This window comes from Mustela putorius, unplaced genomic scaffold (genome assembly GCF_011764305.1).
Source record: "Mustela putorius furo isolate JIRA1106 unplaced genomic scaffold, ASM1176430v1.1 tig00000228_pilon_pilon_pilon, whole genome shotgun sequence".
Taxonomy (NCBI): Eukaryota; Metazoa; Chordata; class Mammalia; order Carnivora; family Mustelidae; genus Mustela; species Mustela putorius.
In genome coordinates, this window is record NW_025421322.1 from 19481207 (window position 1) to 19504992 (window position 23786).

Here is a 23786-nt window from a genome sequence, read left to right on the forward strand (position 1 = left end):
AGTAGGCAGAGAGGCAGGCAGAGAGAGAGAGGAGGAAGCAGGCTCCCCGCTGAGTAGAGAGCCCGATGCGGGGCTCGATCCCAGGACTCTGAGACCATGACCTGAGCCGAAGGCAGAGGCTTTAACCCACCGAGCCACCTATGTGTCTTGAAGGTCGTCAACTACTGTCTCAGTGAAGTTAAAAAAAAATAGTTTATATGTAGAATGATGGAATGCAGGCACAAAGAGAAGGTGACTGGTGTTCAGAGCCCGGAAGAGTTTTTGTAAGGGATTTGAGATGGCCAAAATTGAGTGAGTTGAGCAATATTGAAAAGACAGCTGAGGTCGGGAATCATGTACTTGTGATGAACATGGGCATATGGTAGTACTTGACTGCTTGGGAACAGAAGTGAAGACAGTGGACAAATAGATAAAATTAGGGTTGAGGTTGACTAGATAGGGTTGGCAGAAGGCCAGAAGTATAGAACAATAGAATAGATGGTGCTGATATGAATTAGAGGAAGTTCTGGCTGGGAAAGGAGAAATATGAAGGTGGGACTTCCTATGATTTCAAACATTGATTTCTCTTGAATTGAGAGGTAGGGTATATGATGGATAGAAAGAAGGATATGGAATGAGTAAATTCCGTAAATTCAATAAATTCAGAATTCAGGCTTTTAAAGGTATCATTCTGAGTGATAATAAATTCCTAGCAGGTTATGTGAGTAGATTCTTGAAGTAAAACAAATGCCAGGGATGTGCATCAGGGAAATAGGGAAAATCAACGATTCCACTCAGTTTAATTAAATTGGCAACTGATGGCTACCTTGTATATGCCAATGAAAGTGTTCTGTGTTCTTGTGAATAAAATAAACACACTTCTTAACCTCAATTTACTTACCATTTTTCAGAGTGGAGGACTGACTGGTGAATGAAATATGAAGTGGGATTTACAATTACTCAAGGGCACTACAAACAGACAAGAAAATATCAGTGGGCCAAGAGCCAAAGTCTGCAATGAATGTGGAGGGATAGCCTAAAAGCCAGTGCGTGACAGTGATAAAGAAGATGGTATAATGATATCTTCAGAAAGAGGTTGATGAACTCAGACTGTAGAACACTGGATGTAAACTGTGAGTTGTTAACATGTCTACCTTCATCACTAGACTCTGAAATCCTTTAGAGCAGGGACTAGAGCCATACTTGTTTATATACCCTTTGAACTCTTGGCACACTGTAGCACCTAAATCAGCATTTGAATTGTCACCAAAAAAGAGAAAAAAAATTATTGATACTTAAATATACTATAGTTGACCCTTGAACAACATGAGTGTTAGGGGTACAAATGCCCTGCACAGTTGAAAATCTGCATATAACTTTGACCCCCTCCCCCAAAACTTAACTACTCTTAGTTTATTATTGACCAGATAACATAGTCAACTAACTGTTAACTAGTCAACTAACACATACATTGTATGTTTTATGTATAATAGAGTGTATCCTTACAATAAAGTAAGCTAGAGAAAAAATGTTATTGAGAAAATCATGGGACACCTGAATGGTATATATTATAGACATAAAATTCACAAACACATAGAAATTAGCACACTCTTGAATAGCCAAGGTGTCATCTTTCTATTTGCAATGACATGGATGGAGCTAGAGTTTATTATGTTGGGTGAAACAAGTCAGAGAAAGACAAATACCATATGATTTTACTCATATGTGGAATTTAAGAAATAAATGAACAAAGGAAGAAAAAAGAGGGAGGCAAATCAAGACTCTTAACTGCAGAGAACAAACTGATGAATTTAAGAAACAACAACAACCAAAAAGAGAGAGAGAGAGAGAGAAAGACAAACCAAGAAACAGACTCTTGACTATAGAGAACAAACTGATGGTCACCAGAATGGAAGGGGATGGGGGGATAGGTTAAACAGGTGATGGGGACTAAGGAGTGCACTTGCTATGATGAGCACAGGGTGTTGTACGGAAATGTTGAATTACTATATTGTACACCTGAAACTATTATTACACTATGTTAGCTAATTGAAATTTAAGTAAAAAGTTAAAAAAACACACAAACCCCCCAAAATCCCAATAGCATTTTTTAGAAGAAAAAAATTCCTAACATTCATATGAAATCACAGAAAACCCAAAATAGTCAAAGCAATTTTGAGCAAGAACAACAAAACTGGAGGCATCATATTTCCTGATATTGAAACATATTATAAAGTTACAGTAATCAAAGCAGTATAGCACTGGCATAATATATATATATATATATATATATATATATATATATATGGAATAGATAGAAAGTCTTGATAGAAATAAACATGTATATAATTATCAACTTGTCTTCAACAAGGGTGTGAAGAATACATAATGGAGAAAGGATAATTTCTTCAATAAATGGTTTTGGGAAAACTGGGTGATCACATGTGAAAGAACATAATTGGACCCTGATACTATACACAAGAATTAATTCAAAATAGATTAAAGACTTCAGTGTTAGATGTGAAACCACAAAACTTATAGAAGAAAACATAGGGAAAAGCTTCTTGACATTGGTCTTGGTAATGATTTCTTGGATATTACACCAGAAACACTAGCAAGAAAACCAAAAACAGACAAGTGAGATTACATCAAAGTGAAAAACTTCTACACAGCAAAGAAAACAATCAACAGTGTGTAAAGATGGTATGTAAAAACCTATGGAATCAGAGAAAATATTTGCAAACTATACATCTCATAAAGGATTAATATTGAAAAAATATAAGGAACTTACAAATCAGTAGCAAAAACCAAAATAGCCTAATTAAGAATAAACAAAGAAACTGAAGAGACATTTCTTTTAAGACAACATTCAAATGACCCAATAAATGAAAAGGTGCTCAACATCACCAATCATCAGGAAAATACAAACTAAAACCACAATGAGATATCACCTCACACCTGTTAGAATGGCTATTATCTAAACAAAACTAAACAAAAATAACAAGTGTTGGAAAGAACATTGAGAAAGGGGAACCATTGAACTATTGGTGGCCATGTAAATTGTTAAAGCCATTATGGAAAAATTGGAGGTTCTTCAAAAATAGAACTACCATGGGATCCAGCAATCCCACTTCTGGGTATATATGCAAAGGCATTTAAAATAGGATCTCAAAGTGGTATATGCACTCCATGTTCACAGCAGCATTTTCCATAATAGCTAAAACATGGGAGCAAACTTTATGTTCATTAATAAAGAAAATGTAGTACACACACACATGCACACTGTCACTGTAATATTATTCAGCCATGAGAGGAAAATTCTGCCATTTGTGACAAGACAGATGAACCTAGAGGACATCATGCTAAGTGAAGTAAACCAGAAACAGAAGGACATATTCTACCTAAATCTAAAATAGTCAAATTCATAAAAATTGAGATTAGAATGGTGGTTTTCTGGGGCTGGAGGAGGAGGTAATGAGGAGGTATTAAAGTATATAAAGTTTCAGTTATATAAGATGAGTAAGTCTTTAAGATCTATAGCATAGAGTTTATAGTTAACAATCTTGCATGATTCACTTAAAATTTTGCTAAGAGAGTAGATCTTATGTTAAGTGTTCTTATCATAAATGATAATGATGATGATAATGATAATAATAAAAGAGGAAAGGAGTAAATTTTGAGAGGTCATGTATATGTTTATGGCATAGATTGTGGTGAATGTCTCATGGGTGTATCCTTAAGTCCAAACTCATCGAGGTGTATACATTAAGTATGTTCAGCTTTTTGCATGTCAATCACGTCTCAATAAAGTTTTTTTTAATAAAAAAAGTTTAAATATCTTAAGGAATCTCCACACTGTTTTCCAAAGTGGCTGCACCAACTTGCATTCCCACCAACAGTGTAAGAGGGTTCCCCTTTCTCCACATCCTCTTCAACATTTGTTTTCTGTCTTGTTAATTTTGGCCATTCTAATTGGTGTAAGGTGGTATCTCAATGTGGTTTTGATTTGAATTTCCCTGATGGCTAATGATGATGCACATTTTAAAAATAGAGCTACTCTACAGCCCTGCAATTGCACTAGATGTAGTGAAAAGAAGGGCCATATGCACCCCAGTTTTCATAGCAGCAATGTGCACAATAGCCAAACTGTGGAAAGGAGCTGAGATGTCCTTCAACAGACGAATGGATAAAGAAGATATGGTCCATATAGACAATGGAATATTACGCCTCTATCAGAAAGGATGAATACCCACCTTTTATATCAACATGGATGGGACTGGAGGAGATTATGCTGAGTGAATTAAGTCAAGCAGAGAAAGTCCATTATCATATGGCTTCACTTACTTGTGGAGCATAAGGAATAACATGGAGAAGATTAGGAGAAGGAAAGGAAAAGTGAGTTAGGGGAAATTGGAGGGGGAGATGAACGATGAGAGAATATGGACTCTGATAAACTAAGAGTTTTGGAGGGGAGGCGGGTGGGGGTTGGGTGGGCCTGATAGTGGGTATTAAGGAGGGCACGGATTGCATGGAGCACTCTGTGTGGTGCATAAACAATGAATCTTGGATCACTGAAAAAATAAAATAAAATTAAAAAAATATATAAATAAAAGAGTTCATATGCTGTTTAAAAAAGTTAAAATAAAACTTATGAACTTAAAATAAATATTTATTATCTGAAAATGTCTGTGTTCAGTGATCTAGTAGTCTCTCTTAAGGATGCAATCAAGGTGTTGGGTGGGCTGCAATGTCATTTGAAGGCTTGACTGAGGGACGATTCACATTCAAGCTCTTTTACATGGTTGTGCCAAAATTTGGTTCCAGCTGGCCAAGCTGGAGAGGTCAGTAGAGTGGAGAAATACAATCTTCTTACCACAAAATAAAGAGAATCTTTTAACAATAACACAACTCACCAAATACGCGTAGAAGATGTGATGGGACTGAGATGATTAAATGGGTCCCAGATGACCACTGACAATTTAACATATGGAACCCGTTCCTCAGCGGCTGCTAGTAGGGGCCTTCCACTATTCTTTGCCACATGGGCCTCCTCACTGGTCAGTTCACAGCACAACAGCTGGCTTTCTCCAGAAGAAGCAAGAAAGGAGTGAGCAAGATGAAATTCAGTCTTTCCGTAACATTATCTTAGAAATGACATCCCATTCCAAGGGACCACTTTATTTTTTTTTTAAGGCTTTATTTATTTATTTGACAGAGAGAGAGAGATCACAAGTAGACAGAGAGGCAGGAAGGGAGAAAAGGGGAAGCAGGCTTCCCGCTGAGCAGAGAGCCTGATGCAGGGCTTGATCCCAGGACCCTGAGGCAGAGGCTTAACCCACTGAGCCACCCAGGTACCCCACAAGGGACCAATTTAAAGGCTGCCTATTTCAGGTGCTAAAACTGTTTCTGGCGATTACCACCATTTCAATTTAAATTGTGTCATCAGTCACAAAAGGAATGCATTTGTTAACTTACTTCCTTGCTTGGGTGGTCTCCAGCAGTGCATTCCACTAAGTACAGTTCAACAAATGTATGCTGATTGGATATTTTGATTTTTACTGAAAAGAAAGTTTAAGAAGGTAGTAATGTCTTCCAGCAGATACTGCTTAAGTACTTATAACGATTCTTAGAATTGTCATTGCCAAAGAAAACAGTGAACTTGTGTATCTTATGCTAAAATATAAATATATTAAAGTTGTTTGGACAAATTTGACATTTATTCTATGTCTCAAAAGTCTTGAATGTCACAGTACATAAAAGGCCCTACAGAAAAGTCCCATAAGTTTTCTAGTTTCTACGCTTTTCTGGTGTCATGTTTAGTTGAATCTTAAGACTGTAATTGAAATGTCTTCAAGATTCAGAGCACAAAGACAAGATAAACAGTCAAAGCTATATTAAAAGAAACATACCCTTTTTACTCGTGGTAGAAATGAAGTTGTGATATTCTTCTCAGACTACAAACTGACAGTCTATACAGTATCCTGTATATGAGCTTTTATATATTCTGTCAATAAAACCCAGTTACTCTTATGTATATTTCATAGATGACTTTCATAAGTCATTTAAAAACATCTAACAAAGGAGCAAAAGTATTTAGAGAGATACTAGATATTATTTGCACCTTTTAGCAAGTAGATTTTTCTCATTTGGGGCAAATAGGCTTCTGTACACCTCTTCAGCAATTATCCAGTAAAACTTCTATTTACCAGAACTCAGTCCCCTGGATGCTTACTTTTGTACACTTCGGAAAAGGAAATAAATCAAAAGGAGAATCTGATTATCAGGGCTTTCCAGAAAACAAACACACTAGCCTCGTTGAATCACTACATATATTTACTACTCAAACTATATACTCAGGACAGGCCAGCTTCCTCTCTGCATGATGATATCTTTGTTTCAGGACCCATGGTGAAGGAACTGCCTGCCTTGGGACAGTGATGGAGAAGAAAAGGCAGACTGTGTGATGGCATCTGAAGAGGTCAGTGGGAAACCACATATGTCCTTTCTCTTCACAGTTTACTGGCTTAAGCAGGTTCTGGCCAAGCTGGAGAGGTCAGTAGAGTGGAGAAATACAATCTTCTTACCACAAAATAAAGAGAATCTTTTAACAATAACACAACTCACCAAATACGCGTAGAAGATGTGATGGGACTGAGATGATTAAATGGGTCCCAGATGACCACTGACAATTTAAAATCATCAGCCAACCCACTGGATGGGCCTCGTGAAGCTTGATTTCACTGCCGTAGCGCAGAGCTGATTCCGTTGCCCTTGCAATCTTAGCACCTGTTCTCCTGGATTTTTAGATTATGTAGTATTGGGATACTCACTGATGCAATGTACAGAAATATATCCCTATGTCAAGAACCTCAATCACCTTCCTTATGTGAGATGTTAGAATCAGATTTATTAAGGTCCTACTTGGTTCAGTGCACTCGGGTGCTTTAGCTAATCTACTCAGCAACCAAGTGAGGAAGACTACTCACTCCCATTTTACTTGTGAACAAATCAACCCGGATAGCTGACACAAAGTCACATGGCCCCCAACATATGAAACTGGGATTTGAAACTAGAATTTTGACTACAGAGTTCTGGGAAATTGAGCTAGAGAGACAATGACTAGAGAGTTTGGACATTCCGCAACCAATAAGGAATTTTTCCCCGCCACTTGTTAGCCAAAAGACAAAATGACCACATTCCTCCACAGGCTTTTTAATGACTCAAGACAGTACCCTGTTCACTGAAAAATTACGAGTATTTGTTTTAAGGTTTATAAGGAGAATCTCCTCTCTCTGAACCCCATAGAAGTATTTCTTTCATTTTGCACAGAGCACTCAGGGACATTCTGTTGCAGTGGGAACAGTCAGTGCCCATTGCTCAGAAGAGTAATTGTCAGTGGATGGTTGAAGAGAAAGCAAAGAAGTGGAGGCAGATCTAAGGTTCCCAGGGCACAGCTAAAGAACACATAAAAGAACTAAGAGTCAGGTTTCCTAAGGAAAGATGAACAGGCAGGAAAAAAGGTAGAATGAATTGTGACAAAAGTAAATATTAACTGATGAATGTATATAAGGGGATTTAGAGAGACTATGCTTTTGCATAAGGAATTTCAGGCTTTTATTTGACTGATATTCTACATGAAACAGGAGTAGCATCTGTGTATTCAGTCTCCTTCTGGTGTTGAAAAGGCTATGAGAACATAGACTTGTTAAAGGAAAGGGTGGAAACAGAATGGCACTTGGGCTAGGAAAGATCTGGTCTAGGTAACTGGAATAAACAAAATTTTAAGTTTTAACCTCCTTTAGCTGAGTTTTAAGAATTCTGCAACTGTATATTGCTTGATGTGCTATAAGGGAAAGACTGTAACCCTTGGAGCCACATAGATCTGGTGTCAAATCCTATCTCAGCTGTTTCCCTGCCTACTATATGACCTTAGCAAATCTCTTACCTTCGTTGAAATTCAGGTTCCCATCTGAAAACAAAACAAATCGAATGGAGAGTTTTTGTGATGATTAAATAAATTGTATACCAATGTCTATCTATACCATATCTGTGCCTATGCTATATCTATGTCCAAATATACATCTGACTCTGTACTTGGATCTATGTCAACATCTATCTAATGTTGAAGAGATGCTCTACAAATGTTAACTGCCTTCTCCCCCACTGTATCAATTAACTAGTTTTATCAGTATTTGCTAAGTATTTGTTTTAGGCCAGCATTGTGCTAGTTTCTAGAGACGATGGAAAGGTGATGAAGATCCAGACACTGTCCATAAGAAAAGAAAGGGAGAAAGGGACATAGAGACCACATGATTCCAGATCTGACATGGTTTCAGAAAGTTGGTGAGACTGCTGGTCTCAGGGACTGATAGATAGCTTGTTGTATTTGGGGCTGATGTCATGTCCTGTCAATGAACGATGTGATCCGCTTTGTATAAATGCATTGATAAAATATGCTACAAAGGACAGTTCTTTTTCTTTTTCTTTCTTCTTCTTCTTCTTCTTCTTCTTTTTTTTTTTTTTCATTAGAGGATTCCGTACTCTTTTCAAGCAAGCCTGACTTACCACTTTGGAGTCACTGTGGAGAACTGCCTCAACCTATATGACATTCCATGTTTGTTTTAGGTGCTTGCCTGGTCAGCTCTTTCCTCCTTCTCTGTTATCCCTTCTTCCTTTCCCATTGCTCCTCTGCCTTCTTTCTCTTTCCTGCTCTTCTTTTCATTAACTTAACAAAATTCTATGTGGTACCTACTAAGTGCCAGACATCACTCTAGGCATTGGGGATATAGTAATTAACAAGAAAGTGTCTGTTCTCATGGAGATTATGTTCTATTAGGAGAAAATAAACAATAGGATAGGAAACAAATAAATATGCGACAATTGGTATGTTAAGAAATAAAAAGCAGGATAAAGATAAAGAGAATGACAGAAACGGAGCTGGGTGTACACTAGATGAGGGAGGCCTCTCTGATGAGGCAACATTTGAGCAGAGACCTGAACACGGGGAACTAGCCATCTACACATCTGGATAAAGAGAATTCTAGGCAAAAGGAACCAATCTGAAAGCCCTGAGATGAGAACAGCATAGAGACAAGGTGGCTGGGGTGGAGGAAGGGGAGGAAAGGAAAGAAGGAGTTGAGATCAGAGAAATGGAAGAAATGCCATATGCAGTGAATTAGGAAGAAACTTGTAGGCTATGGCAGAACATTGGACTTTATTCTAAGATGGGAACACATTGGAGATTTTGAATGAAGAAGTGACATGATCTGCTTCAAGGAGAGCAAGGTAGGGAAGGAAAATAGGGGGATTATGCAGGAGGGATATCTGGTAGGACCCTATGCCAATAGTCGAGATAAAAGGGAGTGCGAAGATTAGTCTAGAATGGTAGGAATTGGATGTTCTTTGAATCTGGATATATCAAGTTAGAGGCATACTGATGAATTGCATTTAGAGTGAAAGACGGAGAAGCAAAGAGTGGGTGATTCCAAATTCTGTAGTCTGGGTAGCTGCCAGAATGGAATTTCCATTCCGTTGGGGTGGGTGGGACAGAAACAAGAATATAATAAGGGATGTGGGGAATCAAGATTTAAGAATGAGATATAGTAAGCTGAAAATCTGAGTTAGAAGAGAGATTGGACCAGAAGAAATTTTGAAATGTCAGTATACCATATAGATATTAATAAAAGCCATAGAACAAGACAGGTATTCTGAGTATTAAAAATTTGAGGATGAGAGGAATCAGTAAGCAAGGCTGAGAAGGATGTTGGGAAAAACATTCCTTCAGAAACCACTGCCCTTCATGGCTTTCTATCCAGTGTCTTAAAGTCTGTTCTATCATATACTTTGTTTCTTGGTTGTTTCAGAGTAGAAGATAAATCTAGTTCACATTGCTCTGTATTTACAAGGCACAGAGGCTGTGTCTTTGTATCTAATGTGGATCTTTTTTAGGAAGAATATATTTGGTTCCTGGTTTTGTTTAATCTACTTGAAGATCTCTATTTTTTGTTGGAAAACTTAGTACATTAATGTTTAATTTTTTTTAAAAGATTTTATTTATTTGACACACACAGAGAGAGAGAGATCACATGTAGGCAGAGCAGCAGGAAGAGGGAAATGGGGAAGCAGGCTCCCTGCTGAGCAGAGAGCCCAATGTGGGACTCAATCCCAAGACCCCGAGATCATGACCTGAGCCAAAGGCTTAACCCACTGAGCCACCCAAGCGACCCTATTTAATGTTATTTTGATATGATCTAATTTAGATCTACCATTCTACTAGTTATTTTATGTTTGTCCCCTTGGTGTTTTGATCCTCTGTACCCCCTTTCTTGTCTCATTTTGGATTAATGTTTTTAGAAGAACATTTTAGTTTCCTACTGGCTTTTTAAAAATATACTTCATTTTTAGAGCAGTTTTAGGCTCACTGAAAAATTAAGCTATAAGTACAGGGAGTTTCCAGGACCCCTGTCTCTCCCCACCTACATAAACACCCCACGTTTAACATCTTACACCAGAGTGATACATTTGTTACAACTGATGAACCTATATTGATATCATTACCATCCAAAGTCCATGGTTTACATTAGGGTTCACCCTCGGTGTTATATATTCTTTGAGTTTTGACAAACGTATAATGACATGCATCTACCACTGAAGTATCATACAGAATAGTTTCACTGCCCTAAATATCCTGTGCTCTGCCTATTCATCCCTCCCCGCTAACTCCTGGCAACTGCTGATCTTTTCATTTTCTACACAATTTTTCCTTTTCTAGGAAGTCATATAATTGGAATTATAACAGTATGCACCCATTTTAGACTGGCTTCTTTCAGGTAGCAGTATGCATTTAAGGTTCCTTTATGTCTTTTCATGGCTTCATAACCCATATCTTTTCAGCTGAATAATATTCCATTGCTTGGATGTGCCACAGTGTATCCACCCACCTACTGAAGGATGTCATGGTTGTTTCCAAATTTTGGCAATTACGAAGAATGCTGCTATAGACATTTGTATTCAGTTTTCTGTGTGGATGTGGTTTTATCTACTTTATATAAATACCAAGGAGCATGATTGCTGGATCATTGGCTAAGAGTGCACTTAGTTTTGCAAGAAACTACCAAAGTATCTTTCAAGATGGCTGCACCATTTTGCATTCCTAGCATCAATATAGGAGAGTCCCATTGTTCCACATCCTTGCCAGCATTTGGTTTTGTCAGTGTTTTAGATTTTGGCCATTTTCATTGGTGTGTGGTGACATTTCATTATTGTTCTAGTTTGCAATTCCAAAATGACTTATGATGAATATCTTTTCATATGCTTGTTTTCTGTGTCTCTTTGGTGAGGTATCCAGATCTTTCACCCACTTCTTAACAGGTTGTTAATTTTATTGTTGTGTTTTAAGAGTAATTTGTATATTTTGGATAAATGTTTTATCAGGTATATTTTTTTCTAAGTATTTATTCCCAGCTTGTGGTTTGTCTTTCCACTTTCTTCACAGTATGTTTTATAAAGCGAAAGTTTTTTAACTTTAACATAAAGTTTGGGTTATTATTTCTTTTATGGATTGCATCTTTGGTATTTTTTTTTAAAAAGTCATCACCATATCCAAAATCATCTAAAATTTCTTTTGTCTTATCTTCTAGAACTGTTATAACTTTGCACTTTACATTTAGGCTTATGACCTATTTGAGTTGATTTTTGTGAAAAAAGGGTGTAAATCTGTCTAGATTCATTCTTTTGGCCTATGGATGTTCAGTTCCCGCACTATTTATTGAAAACGCTGTTTTTTTCTCCATTATGTTGCCTTTGCTCTCTGTCAAAGACCAGTTGCCTATATTTACGTGGGTATATTTTTGGGCTATTTCGTCATGCTGACCTATATAACCATTCTTTTGCCAATACTGCACCCTCTTGATTACTGTAGCTTTATATTTAAGTTTTATAGACGGAGTGTCAGTCTTCAAATTATGCTCTTCTCCTTAATATTATGTTGGCTTTTCTGGGTATTTTGAATTTCTGTATAAACTTTAGAATCAGTTTGTATATATTCACAAAATAACTTGCTCTTTGGGATTGCACTGACTCTACAGACCAAATTGGGAAGAACTGTTATCTTGATAATACTGAGTATTCCTATCTATGAACATGGAATATCTCTCCATTTATTTAGCTAAGTTTTGATTTTTTCAGCAGTTTTCTAGTTTTCCCCATATAGATCTTGCACCTATAGCTTTATACCTAAATATACTCTCTCTCTCTATTTTTTTTTTTTTTTTGTATTAAGGTAACTGGCAATGTATGCTTTACATTTCAAATTACAGTTCATGACTGGTATATAGGAAAGTGATTAACTTTTGTATATATTCACCTTGCATTCTGCAGCCTTGATGTAACTGCTTCTTAGTTCTAGGAGGTTTTTTTGATTTTTTTTTTCAGATTTTTCTACATAAACACTAATTCTATAGTTTTTTAAAGCTTTATTTCTTTGCACTATTTTTCAGTAACTGTGCTAGGCCTTAAAATATATGCCTTTAATGTTTTACAGTGCACTTAGGGTGAAGACCATATCGCTTTACATAAAACATATAACTCCATTTATCCCCAAGACTCCTCATAACCATGAGTTTGTTCTCTACAGTTAAGTCTGTTTCTTGGTTTGCCCCTCTCTCATTTTCCCTTTGCTCATTTGTTTTGTTTTCTTAACTTCCACATATGAGTGAAATCATATGGTATTTGACTTTCTGTGACTGATTTATTTCATTTAGTATAATACTCTCTAGCTCCCTCCATGTAATTGCAAATGGCAAGATTTCATTTTTTTTTAAGATTTTATTTATTAGACAGAGAGCGAGACAGAGAGCGAGCGAGCACAATCAGGGCGAGTGGGAGAGGGAGAAGCAGGCTCCCCACCAAGTAGGGAGCCCATTGAGAGACCCAAGCCTAGGACTATGAGATCATGACCAGAGCCAAAGGCAGATGCTTAACTGACCAAGCCACCCAGGTGTCCAAGATTTCATTCCTTTTTATGGCTGTGTAATACTCCATTGTGTATATAGACCGCATCTTCTTTATCCATTCATCAATCAATGGACACTTTGACTGTTTCTATAACTGCCTGGCTCAATTGGTGGAACATGTGACTCTTGATCTCAGGGTTAGGAGTTTGAGCCCCACATTGGTATAGAGATTACTTAAAAGTCATTTTTTTTTTTAAAGAGGAACGAGAATCATATATATATATATATATGCATATATATAATATATAATCTATACATATCTGACATTTACAATTTCTTATAACCCTCATTCCTTTCTAAACATCTAAGTTTTCCTCTCTTGTTGTTTTACCTCAGCCTATGGTGTTTCCCTCAATATTTCTAGTTACGCCGGTAGGCTGATAACAAACTTTCTTAATTTCTGCTATATCAATGCATGTTTATTTTGCCTTTGAAAGATATTTTTACCGGATATATAAATATCTGTTAAATTTTTCCTTTCTGAATCTAAAAAATATTGTCCTAGTATCTCCCGGCTTTCAGTTTTTCTAATAGGAAATTAGCAGTTGTTTGAATCATTGTTTGCACATAAGTAACATATCATAGTATTCCCATGGAAGTAAAATATATCTGCAAAGTTTTTGAGATTCTATACTTCAAAAGGTGGACCCTAATTCCCCTCCATTTGAATGTAGTCCAGACTAAGTCTTGATTCTAATAAACAGAATATGGTAGAAGTGAAGCTGTGTGACTTCTAAGAGTAGGTCATAAAAATATGGTTCAGAATACATATAAAGAGCCTTCATCTGGATTTCTCTTGATCTGCCGCTCTGTCTGTTCTAAGGGAGGGTGGGCATTATACCATGTGGACACTCAAGCCGTTCTGGTAAAGAGTTCCCAAGGAGAGGAACTGAGGCCTCCTGCCCACCACCAACACCAGTGCCCACAATGTGAGTGATACACCTTCTAGGTAGATCCTCCAGCTCCAATCACATCCAGCTTCGGAGGACTGTAGTTTTGGTGACATTTGACTACCATGTTATGAAAGTTCTAGGTCATAACCTTAGCTGTTCTCAAACTCTTGCTCACAGAAAATGTGAGAGATAATAAACATTTATTGTTGTTTTAAGCCAAGAAATTTTGGGATACTTTGTTATAAAGCAATGGATAAGTACATTTCCTAACTCAAATGTCTCTACATGTTATAGTCACTCTAAGTTACCAATGCTTCAATTTATTTCTATAAAAAAAATGTAAAATTCAAGATGCACCATAGCTGAAAAAAATCAATCTATGGAAGAAAATTACTAATTTTTGGTAACACCAGCCTATTTTAAAACACCATTTTGTCTTTCTGGTTTACCTTTGTAGCCTGAGCATACTTGGTATATAAGAAGACATTAAATAAATATTGCTGAATGAATGAATGAATAAATTTACTTCTTCAGGCTCTAAGCTTCCGGAGGGCAAAAACTGTGTCTTATTCACCCTTTTTATTGTCCTCACATGGTATAATGCTTGACACTGAATAGGTCCCATTCACTGTTGAATTAAATCAAACTTAACTGAAGTTCTTGTTGAAATAAATAATCTAGAAGTGAAAAATCATGGCAGAGGACTCATTTTAAACATTTATACTGCACATTGACTCGTACTTATTTTGAAATCCCTATCACCAAAAAAACCCAAACAAACAAACAAAAAAAAGCTCCCAGATTTATATACTCTATTGGTTCCTTGTAGATTTTGTGGATTTTTATAATTTTCACCAGTAGAACCAATCTTCAAGTGTTTCTAGAGAATCTTTATGAAACAATGTATATAATGATACACATTTGATTGTGCTCAGGTTGTAAACTATTATATAAAGTGTTGAATTAGGCAAGTTAGCTACAGAGGCCTGGTAATCTGAATTCCTTCTTATCTAGTCAAGTCTTATGCCATTTTAGTAGAGCTGAATTTTATGAGCATAGGGAGTTTGAACACTCACACAACATGTAAATTGAGCAACTACTTTCGATTCTTGAAGAGGTAGTGTATACCTGGGTGTGTTCCTGTGGTTTATTGCACAAACCAGATTTCCTAGGTGCAACTCTTTACTAGATCACTTAACCAGTGTTGTGATCTTTGCCATATGGCTTAACCTCTGCCTAAGTTGGCCTCATCTGTAAAATGCAGAAATGAATAGTACTTACCTCACAGAATGTTGTGAATATCAAATGAGTATCACAAGAAAAGTGCCAGGGTGCCTGGGTGGCTCAAGGAGTTAAGTGACTGACTCTTGACTTCAGCTCAGGTCATCTCAGGGTTGTAAAATGAGCCCCACAACAGGCTCTGTGCTCAGTAGGGAGTCTACTTCTCTCGTTGCCCCCCCCCCCACTCTTGCTCTCTCTTCTAATAAATCAATCTTTAAAAAAAAGTAAAGAAAGAGAAGTACCTGGCACATAGTAGGCACTGATAAAAATTAGTCCTTATTGCCTTCAATGTCTATCATGGACCTAGAATGTTGCAGGGGACTCGTAGTTCTTTACTAAACAAAGGAGTAACTAAGATAGGAGTATTGTGGATACATCTATGCCACCTTTTGGAGGGGTAGGGAACTGTATTCATGAAAACACAAAAGTTTTATTTGTTTATTCCTTTTAGAAATTCTCCGTTAGATCAAGAAGCTGCAGCTGATTATACTCACAGAAAGAGGATATATAAGAAATAGTGGCAGATGATTACACCGAATTGGGAATTATAAGACAACACACTTTTACAAGACAAAAAAGAGAATTTTTAACCCCTTCGTAAACGCGAAAGTGGCAGAAAGGAGTCAAATATAAAAAGCAGCACAGAGTTTCTGACTATCAGAATGCTTTCTGCCCTGCTGGGCACGGGGAAAGACGATTCTCTCTAGCTTAGAGAGACAAGCTTCTCCTACTTGACTGTGAGCAACACCTGTAGAGAGGTAAGGAGCCTAATTAGACTTTAAATCCCCAACGCCTGGCACAGTGCCTAACCCAGAAGAAGGCCAGAAAAAAAAAAAAAAGATCTTAAAGGAAGGGAGTATTAAATAATCAAGACAACCGGGGCAGCCTTTGCGACAAAATATTCTACCTTTGGTCTCAAACTTTCCAAGTGTACCTCAACTTCCACCTACCTGGATAGACACAAGTCTTGCTTTTAGGGAGACACTCCGAGGAGCAAGAAAAGTGACCCAGGGCAAATCTCTCCTCGGAGTCATGGGGGCCCGCTCCTTCGGTTGTTGCTAAGGACGGGAAGAAGGCCCCACATGAGGCTGGGCGGAGTGGAGCGCCTTGCGAGAGGCTGGCCCCCGCGGCGTCCCACTTGGCAGGGGTCCCACCGGTCCTGTCGGCTCCCCCCGTCCCCGCCCTCCCTCCCCCGCTCTAACTCTCGCTCTTGGAAGGCAACGGTCAGCGTACGTGCCCGGAATGGGAGCCGGCGTCTCCGAGATGGGCCCCGAGGACTCCCACCGCCGCGGACGGGCAACGGCCCCCGGACCCCCGGGTGTCCCAGGCAGTGACGGGCCGTGGCCCCCCGCCCCCCGTCCCGCGCGCGGCTCCCCCGGGGGCAGCAAGAGCGTGAACCGCCAGGAGGAGGCCCACGCCGCCCGCCCGCGGCTGGAAGACCTCAGGCGGCGGCAGGCGCGCGCCTGGCCGCGGACCCTGCCGCGCGGGAGCTCCGGGCGCCCTCGAGCGGAGGCGGGGCCGGAGGCGGAGGCCGAGGCGCCGCGGGACCCTCCCGGCACCGCGCACGTCGGGACCGTCCTGGCCGGGCTGCGCGCCGAGCTGGTGAGCGCGCGCGCCGGCGGCGGACCCCGGGCACAGCGTCGCCTCCCTCCCGCCCTGGGGCTCCAGTGCCGCGTGGGCCATTCGAGGGCTTTCGAGGCCTCGAGGAGCTTTTCCCGGGAAGGAAGAGATGCGAGTGAGCAGAGCTCGGCCGTCGGTCTCCGGGGCCGCTCGCCGGCTCGTGTCCCCACACGGTGCTGACGCGCCTACATCCCCAGCGCCATCTGGGAGGGGTGGGGTGGGGAGGGGAGGGGAGGGGGCTCGCGGGACCCGGGGTGCTGACACCTGCCCGGGGCGGAGTCTGCTCGTGACACGCCCAAGACCCCCGTAACCAACCCCTCCCCAACGTGTTCTGTATTTTTCTACCATATAGAAAGTTGCCTGTGGGGGTGGGGAGCAGGTGGAGAATAAAATTCCCAACAGATAAAGGTTCAAATTCCCTTGTTAAGACGCACACGCTCTTCTAATTCCTACTGGCCCTATGACTTTAGGAATGGTAATGAGTAACTCCGGGATTCAGTTTACTCATCTGTAGAATACAGATAATAACCTCATAGGATTGCTGTAAGGATTGCATGAGATAATACTATATAAAGGACCTACAGCATAGATACTATTCAATGGCTTTTATTATGAGGATAATTAAAACTACCTAAAGACTGTACCAAAAAAAAAAAAAAATCAAAATTTTGTTTCCAGAAAGGAGTCAGGGAATTTCACACATACACTGATGCTCTGTTCCTGGGCTATAGGCCCTGGTCAACATCTTGGTCAACATTTTCACCATGGTGTATGACTGGTCATGAGGAAGAGGCAGAAGAGTGTGGAGGCTTTCTTTATCTTAACACCATGACTGCTAGAAGAAGCAGTGTCTGATAAAAGGCTGTAACCAGACTTCGGTAGGAATCCGCCCACAACCATACATGTATGTCCGTGTATTGTGCGTTAGGGTCGTCGTCGTGTAAGGGACAATGATGAACAGGTTCAGTTAATTTAGAGACGTTGCTATTTATGTCATTTATGCTGTTATTTGTTGTGAGGATTGGTCTTAATAGGTTGCAGTCATTTCTAGGGTCGGTGAGTGAATTTCAGGAGTTCCATATACTTAAAATTGTATGTAAAATGTGAATAAAAAATTGTATGTAAGACGTGCATAAAGAACAATTGGGCAGCTGGCGGTAAGGGTGGTGTGGAGCCAGTGCCAGGAAAGGAAGCTGGAAGAGCAGGGCAGGACATAGAGAACCTTTGCCACACTGGAGGACTGAAGCTCCCTGGAGGCCTGGGCCAGGGGCTCTCTGTGCTGGTGGTTGTGTTGTTACTCTTCATTTGCTCTATGTGCATTTGCTTTATTCTTTGCAAATTCTTACTCTCAGAAAGGTGGTTCCAGGTGCTGAAGAATGAAGACAAATGTGGCAGAGGAAAACGGAAAGAAAATTCTATCCAATGACTTGACTTTGTCAAGTGGGGAAGGGGAGGACCAGTATTTGCTTTTTCACTCACAGAACACCCTGGTTCATCCTGGCGTGGTTTCTGTTGATGAGGTGATGAAGGGTTTTAGGCAGAGAACAGGGTCCTCATGTATTAAATAAGACCTAATTACAGAAATTTGCAAATACTTAATTATTCTCAACTGCATAACAAAGATTATGTTGCATTAAGCTTTGTTGGGCAGTCTTTTAGGTAAACTGCCCTAGAGATTTATTTTTTAATACATGAAGACCTTCATAAAGCCCCACTGAAGGAGGGTATAAATCAGCCTTGCTGTATAACAGATTTCACTCTAGAGTGAAATTGTTAGATTATATAAGTACATATAACTGTACATGTGCCTCTAAGGTGTCATTAAGTGTTTTTGCTCGACAGGGAGACCATTTAAAATCCTAAAAACTTGAAATGACAAGTAATCAAGTAAATGGGCCCAGATCTTGAAAGCTCAGGTGGCCCTGGGCAGTTAGTTCTCCTGTAGCTCAGAAAGCTCATAAAGATAAATGATTTCATTGCAGATCACATGCCATTGCTTGAAAACAGCCTTCCATGCACAGGAATTTCTCATGTGGACAGCTTTGTGCGTCAGCTATTTTTGTTTTCATTTCAAGGCCATTTCAAAAACGATTTGTATATCTGGATTTTACCTTGTCTCATAGAAAGTCAGTTTTATGGCCAGGCCAAACAGTCAGAAATGGAGAATCAGATGACAAATACATCTTTTTTGATATCTTATTTTCCTTTCCCACAAAGTCCTTATTTTTCCTGTGCAGAGAGCTGTTTCATCTGATCTGTTATCTCAGGCTAATAAAAATCCTTATCCTTTTTCTAACTTTTAGCTGGAAATGCGTTTCCAAAACCACCAGCTGGCCAAAACGTTACTGGATTTAAACAAGAAAATGCAACGACTGAAAAAGGAGTATGAACTGGAAATTGCATCCAAATCTCAAAGCTCTGAACATAACGTTGGGAATCTGGAATAAGGAAGTGCACACTCGAAGATCTGAACCCTAAAAACAACACAGACAACTCCAAAAACAATTCTGATAGTAACATTATGGATGCTCTAAGATTTTAGGGGCAGTTTGTAGGCCAACAACTTAGATGCTGCTGGGAAGTGACAGAAAGCATTTAAGAGAAGGGAGAGAGAAAATGGTCTATTATCAAGTTTTAAAGTTATATAGTCATAGTTTTGGCTGGGAAATTCAAGTGGAAAAAATGCAATGAAGAAGGCCTAAGTCTGGTTTTTAGCCTTCTATCTTGTGCTATTTCAATTTGCTGGCATTACCTGAACTTTTAGAATCTGTGCCTGTTTTTATTGATTATTCTTGGTTTGTCTGTCCAGTTAGCTTTCAGTGTCTCCGCCTCTCCACCCCCTTCCCCCCCGCCGGCCCAGTTTTTATTTGGGAATTACTTCTACCTAGACTCTAACCATACCCTTAGGGAAGAGTCTTCCAATAGGTATGCCCTGCCTCCCTTAGATAGAGTCTCGCAGATCAAGACAGACTGATCAGCTTGTTCTACAAATTTTTGAAGTAGAACTAAGGGAGTGGATGAGTATTCCCTGTTGGTAGAAGGCTTGATATTGGTAGAAGCCTAGCGATGAGGGGCTTGGAAGCTGCTGGTGGCCAACATGTGAGAAAGTACCAGCTGCAGTGGAGGAGGTGGAAACTGCCCCAGAGTGCACAGAAGTCACGGAAAGAGATCATCTGCCTTGTCTTGAGGTTGAGCTGCATAAAATCCCAGTGCTTGCTGTCATCTGGATACGTGAAAATATTCTAATATCCTCCTGAAGAAATCTCTTTCTGCCTAAGGCAGTTCAGTTGAATTTTTATGACTTGTACCCCAAAGATTCCTAACACAATTCCTTTGTTCAGTTTTTAGGAGTTAAGGTGATTCATGTTGAATTACAATATCTATCTTTACCCTAAAAGTACTGCCTCTGTAATGCACAAAATAAAATTAATAAGAAAATAATTGCATACCTAAGTGATATTCATAAAAAATTAATGTATCCTTTCTTTTTTTCCACTAGAAGTGAATTATACAAGGCTTTTGGTACTTTCTTTCCTCTGTAAAACTGAGGTATTACTATGTTCAGCCTACAGGACACTGTCAATTAAGCCGTGGTTGGCATTCTATCTGGCCTCTGGATTTCTTGAGAAATTCTGCATATGAGCTCTTGGCTTATAAATATCAGACTGATTTCTTGAATTATATTTGTAAAATAGATTTTCTATATGTCTCTCCCTCACAGTTATAGAAATTCTGAAGAGTTGGTGGAATTCTTTGTGACCTGTTCTTTGAAAATTTGAAAAATATTCTCGCTAAAAAAAAAAAAAAAATGTTGGGGCAGTCATTCTCAAGTACATAAATACTCAAGATAAATCATTTTATAAGCTCTGTTCCTTGACTACAGAGAAGCCAACACTGATTAGTTTTCATATGAATAATTCGATTGTAGTGATGATGTGCTCTATCAGAACTCAAAAGAAACTTAAAGGAGTACTTCTGTAAATGGATCCCTGTTTTTCCCTTTTTCAGATATAAAAGTGCTGATCGGTTTATTGTAAAGTTTTCGGTCGATACTTTCCTTCCCTATCTTCTAGCGATAAGCTGTGGATCCCTGTATCTTTGGGGAGTGACAGATGCAGAAACTGAACAAGAAACTCTTTGTTTCAAAAGCCTCTACTCTGGGGAAGCCCTAACCAGTGGGACTGGCCTTGATCTTCGCTGTTAATACTGAGATTTGATGAGAGCCTGATACACGGGACACTACTGTTATTCAATGTTTTTGCCCTGTTTCTCCACATAAAGTGAATTCTGTTCTCATAAGACATGCCTTCCTTTTTTTTTTCTTTTTTTACAAGTAGCAGAAGCCAGATTGTTTTACTATTTGCTTGTTACAGTGGCACTCGGTTATATGTTGTTCGCCTACTAAATTCTGGTCCTGCTGTAGCACATGGAAGAACAGCAGGGACACTTTTCTGGGGGATGTGGGGATGTGTCTAAAATGGCTACATTTCCTGGCTTTCCAGAGTGTTTAAATAAGCTAGAACAACAGTGTGGCATCCTAAGGAAATACAACGTAGAAGGGACCAAACTGTTGCCAGTGGAGGGGAAAATGAGAAAATAATAACCTCAATTATGCAACAGGGAAGCAGTAACAGGATAAGCCAAAGAAAGTAAGACGTTCCTATCAACAGTGGGTAGAGAGGGCCCCAAAGAAGAGCAACTTAAACAGCTTAGCGAGGAAAATACCTTATTAAGGTTTTGTTTTGCTTTCCAATGATACAATTTCTCACAGCCTTCATTATGGAGGGAAAAGCCATGTTAGCAGGAACTGGGCTTTCTCTAGATAGAGGATGATACTTGGTTAGGGCCTAACGGCAAAGAGGTGCCAAATTAATTATGACAATTACAAGCCTCACACAGGTTGTTAGGCATTAAATGCCTTTACAGGTGGCCTGGACGAGTCCACGTTTTGTTTGGCTTGCCAGAGGATGTCTGCCGGAACAGGTGTTTCTGGAGCGCTCAGTCTGGGGACAGATCGGAGAGAACCCATGATGGCTGAGTCTACACTACTGTCATCACAAGAACCCCATCTCCCCTGGTCCCTTTCCAGGCAGGGTCCGGGGCCCCGGGGCAGCCATCAGCTATCTTTATTTACCGCTATATAATCACTGCCGGAATCCCTCCTGGCCTCCGGCTGGCACAAGGCCCTCAGTGCCAGCTGCTTTCTCTCTTGATGTTGATGCGTTCAACGATGCCGCTACTGCCGCCGCCACCACCACCACCACCGCCGCCGCTGCCACTGCACCTGCCTCTCGGCAACGTGATTACCGAGGAGGATTATGGGGGATTAGAGGTCAGTGCCCAGCCTTTGCCTCCCTGCCCGTGTAAGGACCTATTTAGCCAGAGCGACTCCATCTTGGTTAAAAGCCATTTTGTTGTTTGTGCAGTAAAACTTAAACTGACCCTGCCCCCTTCCCACCAGAGAAACTTACTTAGAAGCAAGTCTGGGAAACCAGTAAAATACGGTCAGCTAGTTCCTAATAACAGAGCCCAGAATACAAGGCCAGGTCGGCGGATCTTGATAACAGAACCCAGAATACAAGGACGAGGCCAGGTGGAAACATCCAATCAGTAAGAAACACACATACTTTTCCCCTAACCACCAAAGAATGTAAACCCTGCCGTCTGGGCACCAAACTTGAGCACCAGTTCTGATCAGACTAATAGGTTAGGTCAAACAGCTACTATAGGGTAAATTGTAATTCAATTGGCCACCTGCGTGTGACCTAACATGACTACAATCTCATTGGCCACCTATGTGTGGCCAGACTTTTGCTTTATAAAAGGTAGTCTGTAAGACGGGGAGGGGTCGCTCTCTTCGGAGGTGGCCCTGACCGGTCAGTCTGACTTCTAATGCTTGGCATAGTATAGAGCTTTGCATAACTTTAACTTTGTTTCAGTCTCGTTCAATCTGATCAATCTGATTTCTAATACTTATCATAAAATAAAGCTTTAAATAACTTTCACTTTGTCTCAGTCTCGTTTGGTTTAGTAAGGGACCTAATAGCCCGCCTCTGCGTCCGGCCTCCTGTTCTTGTCTCCCGGGTCCCCGGCCCGGCCACTTTAACTCAGAGGGCTGCACACCCTCGCAGCAGCCTGGATCCCGACGGCCTCCCAGAGGGCCGTGTCCTTCTTGCTGTTTCCCGATGGCCGGCTCTGGTGAAGGCTGAGCGTCAGGGCACGGCCCGGCTTCCTTAGGAGGATCAGGGCCACCGTCCTCCCCGCGCGGCCGGGGCAGGCGGAGCCCTGCGGTGTAAGGATGCTAATGAAACCAGCATGTTGGGATCCCCCACTCCTGTGCCCGGCGTCAGGCCAGGAGCTGCGTGTTATCCTCGGTGTGATTTGTAGGCAGGCAGAACACATCTTCGGAGTCATTTGGCTTGGGGAGTGAGTCTTGGCTTCGGCACCAGCTCTGTGAGCTAAACCGAATTCTTGAGCTCTATCTGGAAAAAGACGGTGCAAAGAGAACCTGTCTGCTTTAAACCGCGAGGAGCCCCAACGGAAGAGTGCTGGGACCGGTTGGGGAGACTGAGTGAGCGAAGGCTCTTCTGTTTCCTGTGAGTTTCTTTCATTGACCCTGTTGTACGTGACCTTCCCACCCTCGGGGACTCAGACCTTGCCTGTGCCTGCCCCTCTCTTCACCGCACCTTTGTGTCTCTCGTATGCTGCGCTGCCTGCCCTCTGTGAGGACACCGACTCTTCGTCTCCCCTCCTGATTGATACACTGATTTGCCAAACTTGGGCGTGAGCACCACGGAGATACAAAATTAATAATAACCACGCCTTTCCAAACCCCAGATCTGCCCGGCATACAGTGCTACGTGCAGCTTAAAACTTAATTGTCTCAACAGCGCTGTGAGTCGGAATTACTGTTTCTGCCATTTTGGAGAGGAAGGAGAATGAGTATTGAGAAGTTATACGACTTTAGGTCACTCAGCTGGCAGGCGGCTCAGGCAAGATT

General features: G+C 40.5%; 1 protein-coding gene and 1 long non-coding RNA gene across 2 annotated transcripts in view; one reads left to right on the plus strand and one right to left on the minus strand.

The window, feature by feature from the left end:
* Nucleotides 1-16389, minus strand: part of LOC123391456 — a 42483-nt gene extending 26094 nt beyond the window's left edge. Inside the window, exon 1 of the long non-coding RNA XR_006606143.1 lies at nt 16117-16389. This is a non-coding gene — a long non-coding RNA (uncharacterized LOC123391456). The remainder of the gene's footprint in view (nt 1-16116) is intronic.
* On the plus strand, nt 16277-22222 carry AARD (alanine and arginine rich domain containing protein). The gene is made up of 2 exons (XM_045078071.1): nt 16277-16768; nt 19090-22222. The coding sequence occupies exons 1-2, from the start codon at nt 16409-16411 to the stop codon at nt 19231-19233; spliced, it is 504 nt and encodes a 167-aa protein (XP_044934006.1). The 5' UTR covers nt 16277-16408; the 3' UTR covers nt 19234-22222.
* The last annotated feature ends 1564 nt before the right edge of the window (nt 22223-23786 follow it).

What these genes read in the sequence shown, in the direction of transcription:
- AARD (XM_045078071.1), top strand. Translation starts at nt 16,409, where the DNA reads ATGGGAGCCGGCGTCTCCGAGATGGGCCCCGAGGACTCCCACCGCCGC. An exon ending in CCGGGCTGCGCGCCGAGCTG is followed by an intron (nt 16,769 to 19,089) that starts GTGAGCGCGCGC and finishes TCTAACTTTTAG; the next exon opens with CTGGAAATGCGTTTCCAAAA.